Genomic DNA, 15,149 nt, shown 5'->3' on the forward strand with positions numbered 1-15,149 from the left:
GTTGCATTTCCAGAATTAAGTGACCTAATTAAACAAGGTGGCGCAAACTTATTTTGTGTGCTGCAATTTAAATATCAATGATCTCATTTCATTTAAGTATTTTAATACTTCGTTACCTCTGTAGAATGAATTTTCATCGATGGAAATGAAAATTTAATTAGATAGTGTATATCCAGTAAGATATTTATTACCCCTTTTGTTTAATATATTACAAAATTACCAGCTAACGTATATTGTTTATAATTTGCGGTTTTAAAGTTTTCACAACCCATGCAGATATTTAAAGTTTCGGATTGTTATGCTGTGGCCTATGTATCTAGTCGCCGTCAGTTATATACTTACATTGTACTTCCTTAGCCAAAATTCCATGACCTGCCTTTGTTGTTCTCGAGTTCTGTGGTGGCGGAACCACTATCAGAACCTCAAGGCTTGACCTGATAATTGATATCAGTTCTTGTTGTTGGAACCGCTTCTGTGACAAGGTGGTTCTCTGAGACGTTTCATAATGGCCTCCGTAACTACTCATGCTGTCGTCTCATCCAATGCTTCCAAACGTTTCGCCGTCCTTCGTTGTCGGTATTTTCAGTGGTGCAGAGGCTTCGCCGCGACTGAGGCCGTTTGAAACCTCACCACGGATCTTATAGCATTTTGTACTATGCAATACCATAGTGAGAGTAGGGTGGGATTCCGCTTTCAAGTTCGATGACATCAGTATCGCTGCGTGCGCTACTATAGAGAGGTAGTAGGATAGAGGGCGTGGTCTCGTGTGCATCCTTTGTATTTCCCGTTATTGATGTATCCCTCATCTAATGCATCTTGGGCGATGGTTGATTTCCCAGGCTGGTTGAACCTTAAGGCTCGTTCATGTTTCCTCGTCCAATCTCTTTGTCATTCCTATACAATCCTTAACACATTCACGCGATCTGTTGATCTTCGTCCGGTTCGTCACATTATTTTTGTGGATGTCTAAGGTTGATGACTTGTTTGATATCCCATTCTTTGTATCCATTTTCCTGTAAAACTAAAGGAGAATATTTCAGTTTAGAATTTAAATCCCTCTGTTCTGATGTGGCTCTATATCTGTCTACTAATGTTTTGATAATAGGCCTTTTTTGTCCCCGATGATAGTTCAAGCTCGCTTGTAGGTATCTACCAGTATAGGTAGGTTTCCTGTAGACACTATGGCTTCTACTGATTTCTAGTTACCAAGTCTTCCAGGAAAGTCAATTGCCTCCCATTTCTTGCTCCATGGAATTGAGTGTTTGAATGCTCTTATCATGTGGTCAAATAATGAACGTATCATCCAATGTTTGAGTCCAGACATTTCCAGTACTGCCCTTTCAAAGTATTCTAAGAAAAAGTTTGACATTATCGGACTCGGGGATCACCCCATCGGTTTGTTCATTGTAATCTCCTTTCCATAAGAAATATGAGAACAACAGAAGACAAGGCCGAAATGGGGCCAATTCCTGAGGTAGTCATAATGTGTTTTCTTACTGGTGCCTTGGTGAAAAAGAACTCTATATCAGAGCCTGTAGAAGAGGCAGACCAGGTATATAGACCACGTAATAATAATAGTATGTTTATTATTTCCCTATACGAGTAATTTCAACGCGGTGTCTTAAATCGGTCTCTCGGTTTAAAAAATTTTTACTCACGGACCATAGACCCCGAAAGGGGTTATGCATTCTGATATTTAAATTTGTCCCTTCTTGGATTCCGTATTAATGGCGCACCTGTGCTGCATAACTCTGCAACTTGGGAGTCGATACATGCATCGTTGCATTTGTGTCAGTGTGTATGGGTTACTTAACTTTCTCAATAAAGGCGAAATTCGAACAACCTTTTAATGATACGCGTGACGAAAACACAGATAAGATACGGATAAATGTATCTATCAAACAATGTTTTTTAAGACACTCTCTTAAATTGTTAATTTATGGGTTGATTATTTATTTAGGCATATTGTTATCAATAAAATAGTTAAAACGCGCTCGTGCTAAAATATTAAGTGTCACTATATGAAACGTATTATGGACAAATAAAAAAATTACACCAAAAAAAGAAATAGTTATAAAAGGCTAACAAACGTAACTAAAAAAAATAATCTGCTTTCAATGTCAACAGTTCGCAAATAATGTTCAACGTGGTGGTTTGTTTATTTTGATTGTTTATCTTCTATCGTAGTCAGATTTCATATGATGTTATATTGTTACTAATTATTTCATCCTTCAATATAAACTGCCAACAAGGCTTCATGCACGTCCGCACAATTTAACACATTATATCTTCCTTAATTAAGTAAATATAATAATATGTATATACAAGATGTCTGGCAGGGGATAATCTAAGGAATTTTAAGAACTACCCAAAATCAATCATCCTATGCTAGCTCAAAGAAAGCGCCCGAAAAATTCGATTTGTGCAAATAACAGACACTTTTTTATACAAACAAATAAGAAAGGAGGTCTACTTCTAATAATCAAATTTTGCAAGTGCCCTTTTTAACGTTTAGAACTAACTTTTTTTTTAAGAACTGTCCTTTCAGTTAGAACTAATCCTGATGTCTGGTCTGCGAAAGGTTGGAAAATCTCGAAGCTGGAGCAAATAAAATTTTTACTCGAAAAAAGTCATATCCGCGAAATTATTGTAAAATTGTCTAAAGGAACATAATACAAGACATCTCTCATCTTGTGAGTCAAAAAATTTTATTAGCTAACTTTTCTATTGAAATAAATAAGTGAGGCAAACAGTTTTTTCACTTTGCAGAGAAACCCATCAATTTTAGCGAAAATTATCTACAAAATGAGACTTGTTAAATTAAAATCGGTTAATAAACAAGAAAAGTGCCAATTTTTTAATTTGTTTATAACTATCGCATTTATTGTTAAAATTTTATAAAACCTATGACAAGTTGAGGGTTTTGTCATACTTTAAATGTGTGCCAAAAGTGGGTGCTGTAGGTGCAATAGTTTTCGCACAATTCAATTTGTTTATAACGGAGGCTCCAAAAGTTATGAACTTTAAGCCTCTGTACAGGCGTTAATTTTCAACCAAACAACTTTACAATAATATCGCGGATAGGAATTTTTTCGAGTTTCTCTTCTATTTTCGCTAATTTTCCTGGTGTCGATTGAGCCAAATATGTCTTATGTTGATGTTGTTGGTTTCAAAGAAACGGCGTGCAATTTTTTAATTTTATCTTGAAATTTTTCAATAATTTTGAAGTCGGAGTATGAATTAAAAAAATTGACACTATTATGTTTTTTGACATGATAAATGATAATTTTTAACTAATTTTGGCGTTGCTTTTATAGGACGTCAGTTATGCCATATTCCTTTGATAAATAGGGGATTTTTTTTGCCTTTAGAATTAGGGACATTGTGTATTGAAAATATGAAAGAACGACCTTCGTTTTATAAAAAAGTTACTCTTATTTGTTTTCGATATATCCCTTGGTTAAAAAATAAAAATTTCAATGCATTTCGTTTTTAAGCAACTTTTAATCCTTAAATTAAACTAATGCGACAACTAGTGTATGAACCAAATTATTTACAGTTTTCTAAAAAAAACAATTTAAAGGGAAAAAACATAAACCGCTTAAAGAGAAAATAACAAAAAAAAACAGAAAAAGATGGAAATTTAAGAAATATCTACATAGGACTAGAAATTACTGATTACATAAAAATTCTTCATTAGTTTAATTTAAGGATTAAAAGTTGCTTAAAAACGAAATGCATTGAAATGTGTATATGGAAATATCCCGATAACCAAGGGAGATATCAAAAACGAGCAAAAGTACCTTTTTTCATTAAACGAAGGACAATCGTTCATATTTTCATATGTCCGTAATTCTAATGGCAACAATTTTTTTTCCCAATTTATCAAAGGAATAGGACATAACCGACGTCATATACAAGCTACGTCAAAATTAGTTAAAAATTCTTATTTGTCATGTCAAAAAACATAATAGTGCCAATTTTTTTGTTCATACTCTGACCGTTTTCAAAATTATTGAAATATTTCAAAATAAACTTCAAACATTAAACGCTCTATGTATTTGGACAAAAAATGTTCACCAACAACTACCTCCTTCAAAAACTTTTTTCTAATACACCAAAGTGGTATGATTATGAAGTATCTACTGCTCTAAGTGCATAACTTGTTTCAATTTTGTTATATTTTAGAGGAAATAATTTGACTTCCACATATAAATTTTTAGTTATATCCTTTTTTATATGATATGACTGTTATAATTGAAATTTAAATACCCGCTAATCTTTACTGCAGTTAAAAGTTAGATGTGTTGATAGGATATTAAATTAAAACAAGGATAACAAAAAAAGTACCTAGTATAAACATTTTTGGAAGGCATGGACGTCCTCTCTTAAATTCGTTTTATTTATTTTTTTAATTTAAAATATATTTTCGTTTAACTTTCCTGTTATTCCATGTTAAAAAATTAAAAGTAAATCAGTTTATTGCTAAAAATTAAAAATATTTCTAGTTATTGCTTGTGGTTGATTTGTCATAATTCGAATTCCTCTATTCCTCGAAAATCATACACAAAATTTGGTCATAGATTATTAAGACAAATTTAGGGGACCTGTATTTTTTCTTTTTGCGAACTGGCCCCCTCTTTCGGAGTTACAGCCCCCTGAAATCTAGTTCAGAAGTTTTTTATATCTCAAAACCATGTACGACAATTACTAAATTTGGTACACAGGGGTTTTATGACATATGGAATCTCACAGTACTACGCTTTTTGGCGAGAAACCCCCTTAAGACACTTTTTCGTGGGCCTCTTGTCTTTGGAACCAGAAAAATTTGGTCGCAATTTTTTTTTAATTATTAGTTAGCTAGTAAGCCATTGAATTTAGAAACTTTTCTGTCTCTTGATATTTGTTTCGTAAAACGCAATGTTTTTGAGGAAAATGGCGAATCACGATATGCAGTCGATCACATTGTGACATTTTTCTCGACAACATTGCCTTTTACGAAAAAAGTATAAAGAGACAAAAAGTTTCTAAATTTAATGGCTTTCTAGTGGACTGATAATTTTTAAGAAATTTAAATATGCGACCAAATTTTTTTGGCTCTAAAGACAAGGGGGCCCACGAAAAATTGTCTTAAGGGGGTTTCCCGCCAAAAAACACCATCAGATTCCACATGTCATAAAACCCCTGTGTACCAAATTTAGTGATTCTCGTACCACAGGGTTCTGAGATATATAAAAAAGATTATTCTTAGGGGCGGACTTCAGGGGGCTGTAACTCCGAAAGCGGGGGCCACTTGGCAAAAATAAAAAATACGGGTCCCCTAAATTTGTCCTAAGAATCTGTGACCAAATTTTGTTGCATGAATTTCGGGACACCCTGTATTTCCACTTATTTTCCCGTATCATTCTCACATATTTCTTGTTATTTTGCATATTCTCTTTCTCTCTCAGTGTTTCCTATTTTCGATGTCATGCTACAGTGGCGTATCTATTTAACTCTATCAATTTTCGACCTACAGATCAAAGAAATATTTTTTTAATGGAAACAAATATCTTAATTAAAAATAAGTTACTCTGCGTTTGTCACACATTTCTTCAGAAACTGCTAAAGATATAAAGACACGTTTTTCAAGTGTACAGGGTTATATACTTTTTTGAGTCATTTCAGTTACCTCTGTATGTCTATTGCAAATGTCACATTTGTTTTTGAATGATTTGAAATGAGAAAATTCTTAAAACTTTTCGGATTGAAATTTAAAACCGTTGGAAGTAATGTTATCTTGAAAGACATGCCACTTCCTCCAAAATTATGAGAACAGATTCATAGAAAAAACATTTGACTTACATAATCTCTTCTTCGGTCTGCCTTCCACAACATTTCTGTTTTTGGTGAGTAAGTCCTCCGCCTCGAACACTTCGTTCTTGTACATTTTCGATCTGTTTACACTCTCCTCCACGCGCAACACTCGGTATTAAATCACATGCGTGTGTAATGCGTGCCTTATACAAGTAGGTATCCTCTTAATATTGTACCGCGTTAGTAAAAACATTCGTGTGACACTGGATTCAACCTCACTCCCTAACTTCCGTTCGAACAACTTCGGATTCTAGGGTTAGCGTTAGCCTTAGCGAAAACAGAGATAAGAAGATAAAATGCCTGACCGCCTGGTTCGTTCGTCGCGTGAAATTCTGTACTGCTAAGCGGGAACGGATGGAAGAAGGCGATTCCCCGTGGTGTATAAATATACGGTGGACTTTGTGTGAGTGAGCATTACAGTCATGTTTCGATAGATTGTGCGAAGGATTCGAATTCGCTTTTTACGCGTCGTCCCCGCCCTCGTTCGTGATCGATAATCGCGCGTGCACGACGGACTTGTCAGTCATAAGATGGATATTTATAATAATCTGTGTTTTTAGCTGGCAAATAAAAACCATTCATAGTTCGAGCTTATTAGAGAAAAATGTTTGTGGTTCACTAAATATCAATTTTCATAAATATAAATACTTTGCTAGAAGTGAGGTGCTAAAGGTGCTTGCAGACAAGCGTGCACATATGCACGTAACTTAATTTTTTAAGGCATTTCTTAGAAATCTACGATTTGTTTAATTTGTTTGCAATTGTTAGAAATATATTCTATTTAAATCGATAGAACAGGTTAAAATAATGTTCATTAATGATATAAACTTATTTCCTAAATCGCACGGTTTCGGAGATAGAGGGCGTTGAAGTAGGAATTTTTTCCATTTTTTTCCTCATAACTTTTGAACCACTCATCCGATTGAAGCGAAATTCGGAACACAAACACTTCTTATGATCTTAAATAAGTTACCCCCCTCTTAAAACTTTCAAAACTTAAAAAAAATTAATTAATTTAAATGAAATAACTGCACACCACTTTTTCGTCTCTTGTTTTTTTTTTTCGATATTTGGCCTTGTTTCTGTGATATTCAATGAAGTTCGTGGCAGTAGCACACTAAATACACTTCTAAGAGGAGTAGGTGGTTCTAACTTAAGGAGCCAAAGATGGCTCCTAAGTTCTTAATATGCTCAGATCTAACCAGTACCTGATCACCTAGGCTGTAATTAAACTCAGTAGAACTAGTTTTACGGGAGAAAGACATTATATTGCACTTCGAAACGTTTAAAGGGAGCCGATTATTATCGCACCAAATGATGACCAAATTCAAGTTGTGCTGAAGTTGACTACAGTCAGATACAGAGTAGACGTTGGTATAAATTTTCAAATCGTCTGCATACATTAAATGGTCCTAGTATTGACCCTTGAGGAACGCCTGATGTTTGACTAAATATATCTGATTTGACTTGTAACCACGATATTGCACAAACTGAACACGATGTGATAAATAAGATTTAAACATAAGTAAAAGATAATTATTGATACCAAAATTGTGTAGTTTACGGATATACCATTTTTTCGAGATTTAAAAAAAATTGAAGGTAATGGAGCAATTCTGCTCCGAATTCGGATTCAGTGCGTCAAAATACATAAGGATATATGTGTCTAATCTTCGGAACAGACCACATTTCTTTTTTTTTTTGTGGGACTGTGTTACCTACCTTTTTTCGATGTTTTAATTAAAAATACTAATGAGGAACATGAAGCAAATGTATATAGCCGACAAATACTATTTTAGTTTTAATTTATAATCATATTAAAAAGAATTGATAATAGATTAATATTAGTTAACAGTTTTCCAAATCAGTAATACATTTTATTTATGAAAATGAGAGACGAAATTCTAAAGACTGCATTTATAATATACCTACCCTCTGAATGTAGTTAGAACATGTGAGAACGTGCATTGAAGCTATTTTAGAAAGAAAGAATTTGAAAACCCGAAAATTTGTTAGTTCATATTACGTGAAATAACCCGAAAATATTACTAAAAGAGTCGCGTTTATTTTTCTAAATGGTGATAGATGCGTTTCAAGTAATTCCTTAAATTTTGATAGTTGTTAGTCGAATCTTCCTAACAACGAAGTAAGTAATAACAGAATAAATATTACATGATAAAATTAAATCTCTATGGATGGTAGATAAACAAAGCAAAAAAATGTCACATTTAACTTTAAGCCGATTTGATAACAAAAGTTTTGATAACAAAAACGGAAAGTTATTCGAAACGTAAACTGTGTAACATCAGTGATTATTGTGCAGTAGTGAGGAATTATCTATTTTCTCAGTGTGAGATATTTCTGGATATGTAAAATTAAATTAATAAAATCTACACCTTGACCGATCCATTTGGCGATAGGGATTATTTACTTAATTTCTTTTCAGTGTGGCGGAAATACCGAGTAAAATAAAAAGTGTAATTAAGTTTGGTACACACATTATTGGTGCTCCTAATCATTTTATTCATTATTTTATTTATTTAATTTTAATTAATGATTTTTTTCAGCAGGTATTACCAAATAATTTCATCTGTACAAAATCCAGTCATTTTATTACACATAGTTTCCGAACATCCTACATCGATTACAAAGTTATATAAATATTTTTGTCACTAAAAATATTTAATTTAAAAATATTCTATGAATAATTACCGTGCAAAAAATTTTTAGGTATTTTAAAAGTATTTTAAATTATAGAAAATCATTAAGGTAGAACATCAACCAGAGAGACGGGTAATGTCGATTAAATAATTTTTATTAGTATTTCTATTTCGAATTATCTATAGCTAATTATCAAAAATATACCCACGACATATAGGTAATAGTAGAATTTTATTGAGATTATTTGTTAACAGAATAGCGTCTGCAAATGGAGATTTTATCCTACTTTTTAATTTGTCAGTTCATTTCCTTTCATCAGTTTCCATATGTTTAATCGAAATCTAACAAATTAGTATTCTTCCTATAGTTTTTAAATAAAACAACTATTTTAAAATGAAAAACAGCCCCTTCTATAATAAATAGTACCTACTTTTGATTTAATTAGAAAAATTTACTCAACTGAATACAAACTGCACAAAATATGAAATTTTATAATATTATGTACTTCCAAAAGAGAGTTATCTCAACTGCTTAACATATGTTAAAAAATTCAAAATATTGCAAAATTGAGACGAAGAAATACAAGATCTAGCATTTAGTCTATACGGACGCGATATTGCAATCAATATTGTGGTTAACGATTTTGTTTAAGAACGTTATAGAGGAGATATTTTTTTCTAAGGTTAGATACGTTAGATCTACCAGACATAAAGCCAAGCTGCACTGAGACTGCCAAGCTTTTTATGTAAAAGCAAAAGCAATATGTTCGCAAAAAATAATTTTAAACTGTTTGAAATAAAAGACCTTATCCAAGTTTACACGATTTAAAATGGATGGTATGACGATTCTTTTAATTTCCTCAACATCAGTCGAAAATAAATATCTGTGCGTATAAATAATATACATATCTACTAGATATCAATTGATCAAACAATTAGTCACACTGGCATTGTAAACATTTCGCTTGTTAACCGCGTTTTATCTTCAAAGTATATTGATTGTAATTTCATTAAAAGCCGTAGCCGATATAAAAACATTACGCCATTGATAACGAAATCGTGTTAAATTGATTATACTGCTAACCTGTCTTTAAAACAGCTTTTATAAATGGGTACATGCGTGGATTAAAATGTCGCTCCACTTTCCAATCTTAGCTACGAACTCATCTCCAGCCCATCTAGTCACTGCCAACCCAAGCAAAAGTAGTTACCAGTATTCGAGGGAACCTCGACACTTCACTTGAAGGAGAAGAAACTCTACCAAGATTATAGCCGCCTCCAATAACTAAAACTACAGCAGATGACATCGACAGAGGCCGATGCCTACGACGCGAATTGTGCAAAAGAAGCACCTCAATTCTGAACATAAAAATATAGACTGAGGTAGAACAACACCAATACAAATTACCATATCCAATTACAGGTCAATAACCCATACAGGTCGAGCAGATTCCAAAGTCTGGAGAAGAGAAATGTTCAAATTAAAGACGGGGGACGATTCAGGACCTGTGCGGAGATATCATAAGAGGTGTTCGAACGTCAACTCTGGTACGTTACAACTCGGTACGATTAATACGCTCCAAATTTTCTAATTGCATTATACACAAATATACATCAAATACAATACACTTTGCTTATTTATTCTTAATAGCACATTTTCAATAAATCTAAATTTTTTTCGATTTCAAAACATTGCCAAAAATTTCTGATCTTTCTGAGCCTCCAGAGAAAATCCCCACGAACATAGCAAATTTCAAGTAGCTCCCAAACAATTACTTTAAGGAGACCTCAAAAAATTAAACCCCTAATAACTTCCAACTCTCAAGAGATCTCAAAGTTCCTATCATTATCATAATAGTGTTTGGATTTATTGTCGCAAATACATGAATTTAATCGAAAAATATTTAAAAATTCCCTCCAAAATTCCCTATTGGCTTTCATTATAATACTAACATTACATATTATATCAACTCCAATCCATACATGTTTAAACTTGCAAAAGGCTCGTCGCCATTGCTTGCAACTAGCGCAAATCATTCGATTTCGTATTACTCTGCAAGTTGAGTCTTGGAAATTATAAGTTCATGTTTATTTCAATGTGTATAGACCATTCGTAATTAAATCATTTTCATATAGGTATATCTCATTAAAATCACAAAATGTTATCTGGATATCACTCATATGTGAAAAAAATTAAGAGACTAATTAACTACACTGTCATCAAAAGAATCAGTGTTTAATTAATTTTTCGTATGGGTAAAATACCCAACAAAAAAAGCTAAAAAATATACAGCAAATAAAAAACTTCAAACATTGCCACAAAAATATAATTTTATCATGTGCTTGCAGTTGATTTTAAGTATTTAAATTCGTCGTAAGAGGAATGTTTCGACCTTGTAAGAGATATCGCTTACATTTTTTTGTTTATAATGTCGCTCATAGAAGTACGACTATCGATAATATGGGCCTTATGGTTACCATCTGGACAACCTTAACCTTCTGCCAAAATGACACCAAATGTATGTAATATACCCATAGAATGAATATATTGGATAGTTGTTATACCCCACAGAATAACAGATAACGGTTTTTGATGTTAAAAGTGTGAATAAAAGATTTGAAGATATACTCCACAAATTAATCTCTATAGGTTTTAAAATTTCCGAAAATCATCAAGATTATGCAATATTAGAAGTTTTAGATATACGATTTCTCGACAGTTAGCTTTAAGCAAAAAACAAAAAAAATCCAATAAATCTTTTCTGTGAACGATCTTACTCAATACAGTAGAAACGAAAAAATGTAGTATAGGTACTTTTCAAATTAACATTTATTTGCAGTCTAGTGATTGTTTAACAGTTAGCAGTTTAAAGTCATTCGTCATTGAAAGTTGGACCGACGAACACATTTTTTTTATTTATTTATTTGGAAACTACTGCCAAGACAGAACAGAGCCCATTTACAACGCAGAAAATAAAAAAAGAACACACAAACCGAAGATACACTTGTGAACAAAAAATAAAGACAATAAACAGAAAAACTTCGTCTAAGAACAATATACAGGCTGTTACAAATTCGCTTCTCACTACAGGGATCTCAGAAACGGTAAGAGGTACGAAGTAGTTTAAATGGGGGCAAAGTTGTGTAATCAGGGGACCAACAATATGCCTCTAAAAAATCAAGGCTAACATGATTAGTTTTCGAAATATTTGAAAAAACCGAAATTTTGGAAATCCGTTTTTGTTTCATTTCAGCCTTGTTTGAGGTGATACTGAAAAAAGAGGGACACTTTTTCATGACCACTTTTTGCCCTCTATCGAATGGCATAATCAATTTTTATATGTAACGTTTCGTCTCTCCAAGACCATCATTTGATATCGTTTATGGATTTCAAGTAAAATTGGCATTTTTTACACATTGAATAATATAAAATCAGTTTAAGATAAATAGAACATTCTAGTACGAGGTGCCATAATAACAGAGAAACAAATTCATAACAATAATTAAAAGGTTCTGTGTCAAGCTAGCTGTGATTTAATTTTAGCTTACTTTGTTTTTTATTGCAATTTATACTTTTGCTGAACAAAATGATATGTTAGTAGTTTTGGGTTATTGTGAAGCAAATTGTTGTGCTACTATTCGAACATATGCTGAAAGATTTCCTAATCGAAGAACTCCAAATCACAAAACATTTGTTAATGCGGAGAGACGCCTTCGGGAAATAGAACGTCTTTTTACCTGTAACATTAAATCGTGGATAATGTACGGCCGGAATTATTCAGCTGGAGGAACAAATTTTGGAAAGAGTCGAAGAAATTCCTCAAGTAAATAAAAGGCGTTTAGCAGCAGAGGTTGGCTTTCAAAAAGTTCCTTTAATCGAGTATTAAAAGGGTATAGGTAGGTATTATAGGGTACAGGTAGGTATTACTGGTTATTGAAGGTCTAACAGGTGGATAGGTAGAGGAAATAATGCCCCTTTAAAATGGCCACCTCGATCCCCGGACCTAAACCCATGTAATTATTTCATTTGGGGAGCCTTGAGGACCACAGTTTAAAATAACTTTTCAGTAAATACAGAAAACGAATATGCGAAAGAATACAACATGAAATTAATGTTATGAGAGGTAATGCACAATTATTGTGTGGGTACACATGTTGCAAGTGACCCATTTTTAAGTACAACGCCAAGAACGCCGCCGGACGCATCACGGGGTTACCGGAAGACGACCCCGCCATCCTGACGCCGGCCACTAGATGTGGACTCGTATACCTACCACCGCCTCGACACCCAGGGCACCCTCCAGCAAACCCCCAAACCGTCAACATTACTTTTTCTACACAAGCTTAGTTTTCAATAAAAATAGTTTATTTGTACCGTTGAGAGAGCGTTTTATTCACAACGAAAGCAACCCTCAAGTGGATCATGTCGGGGTCACCACTCACCGCGGTAGTGTTAATCGAAAGCTGTTTAGAATGGCGAATGATATATCCAAGAGATTTATAGGTACTTTTGTTAATGTTATTAATATAACTGACAAAAATTAGTATAGAGTAAAACAAAACACCTAAATCCTTAAATTGGTTACATTTTGTTAAATATACCGTATATATGCATAATTAATTGGTAGGTAAAATTGGTCTTTCTGATGTCATTGATGCCATTTATAAATAAATTAAACAAAAGTGGTCCTAAGACCGAACCTTAAAGGACACCCGACGTTGTGTGAACATTAACAGTCTTGAGTCCACGGTACTGAACATGTAATATTCTATGAGACAAATAGGACAGCAGAAAATGAGTAAAGTCTGTCAAACGCTTTAGATAAAATGTATAAATGTATAAATGTATATTTAGTATAAAATGTATAATGTCAGACTGACTTCCCGTATCTTCTGATACGAGCTGATTAAAGCAAATTATTTATATTTGATATAGTGGATCTACCTGTCGTGAAGCCATGTTGATTTGAAAAAATTAAAAGCCATACATTCATACAAAACAATACAAGTACATTATCATTATAGTATTGTAGCAGGCAAAATATACGCAAGCGTACCTATATTCTGGGTGATGTTTAAAAATAATACCCATTAGCTGTCAACATGTTATATGCATCACGAGTATATTGTGTTGCCTACTACATTAAACATGTACAGGATGTTAGGCGAATGTAGCTTTTATAGTTTTTTTACAGACATATTTATTTGCGAAAATACTCTCCTTATCCAAATATCAATTTATTTTTCAATATACAGGGTGTCAGTAAGTTACAATTAAAACAAGGTTTTCATTAATAACTTCGTTTTGGAAAATGTATTCAATTTATCGTAGGCATACTTTTTTCTTAGTTTTGATAAAAAAATCGAAACTTCAATCGATTAGGGGATACTTAAGCAATAGATATTAGCGGATTTTTTAATTATGAAAACTTTATTTAACTAATACAACATATCGTTAGTGACAATAAAATGCTATTCACTTGTGGTTTTTCGACCAAGGAAAACACATGCATCTAAAAAAATGTACGTACGCTTAATGAATTTTAAATTGAAATATACACTCGTGTCAAGGACTTTGATGAATTGAAATTATAGTTATTATAGATATGTAACTTCTGTTGTTGTCATCCACTTGTTTTTGCGTACATACATTTTTTGCAGAATACAATACAAAAGTAAAATTATGGCCAATCTAGAATAGTGATTTATTTATTATTATTTATTTATTTTTATTGTAAGTAATAAACATTGATTAAATAAACTAAGTCGCAAATTACAGTGAATGTCCTTAAAACTATGACACTGTAAATATTAACTTTATAAATAACTTTTATTTTAAGAAGAGAATGAATTTATTTTTTTATTGAGACAATATCTGGATTTCTAGGAAGTGCATGTTTAAGGAAGTACCTAATCTGGAACTGATTAATAATTATTCCATGATCATAGAAAATTTAAATGGAAGGTTGTGCGGTGTAATTCCATTAAACAAATAAAATAACACAATAACATTTTGTCTCACTCATCACCTCTCGATATTCTGTATTTAACTTTTAATTTTACGCTTGGACGTTTTCATTTTTTATAGATGGACAACTAACAAAAGCACGCGTCTATTATTTTAATATTCACTTACCTACCGAAGAATGTGTTTTTTATCCTATTTCAAAATATTGTAATTTGAAAATTTTGTTTTGTTTAGTAGGACTATTTTTTAAATTTATATCTTGGTTAATATTAAAAAGCCGCTACAGATGGAACCACTCCTCTGGCAATGGTAATCCTGAGGAGCGGTTGGCGAGACATTCCGTAGTGGCTTCCGGAATCTATTTGACTTCATTTGACAGGATTTTTTACAAAAAAAAATTAGAATTTATTTGAATTAGTTTATGACTATTATACCTACTTACTTCGATTAAAGAAAGTATACATATTTATCTTTAGTTTGTTTCTTTCGTTTTATAATTTGTATTTTCTATTTCCTTTAGTAGTAGTGTAGAATTAGCTAAAAATGTTGACTATGTAACTGTACCTATACCATAACTCCGCCTCTATTTTCTCCGTTATGAAACGTTTGTAAAAGGGGGTTCGGCCAAAATTTTATAGAAGGAAACTAATACCGCTAAAAGAAAA

At 32.6% G+C, this 15,149-nt stretch overlaps 1 protein-coding gene across 2 annotated transcripts in view; it reads right to left on the reverse strand.

Annotated features, from left to right (window-relative positions):
* Positions 1-15,149, reverse strand: part of LOC108903716 (sialin) — a 119,840-nt gene that overhangs the window by 87,645 nt on the left and 17,046 nt on the right. Inside the window, exon 1 of one of the 2 annotated variants that reach the window (XM_023454440.1) lies at positions 5,845-6,280. The exons of the other annotated variant lie outside the window; for it this stretch is intronic. Coding sequence (XP_023310208.1) covers positions 5,845-5,929 — 85 coding nt within the window. The 5' untranslated portion in view covers positions 5,930-6,280. Of the gene's footprint in view, positions 1-5,844; positions 6,281-15,149 lie in introns of those variants that run through there. 2 annotated transcript variants of the gene reach the window in all.

This window comes from Anoplophora glabripennis, unplaced genomic scaffold, assembly GCF_000390285.2.
Source record: "Anoplophora glabripennis isolate ALB-LARVAE unplaced genomic scaffold, Agla_2.0 scaffold63, whole genome shotgun sequence".
In the NCBI taxonomy this organism is placed as follows: Eukaryota; Metazoa; Arthropoda; class Insecta; order Coleoptera; family Cerambycidae; genus Anoplophora; species Anoplophora glabripennis.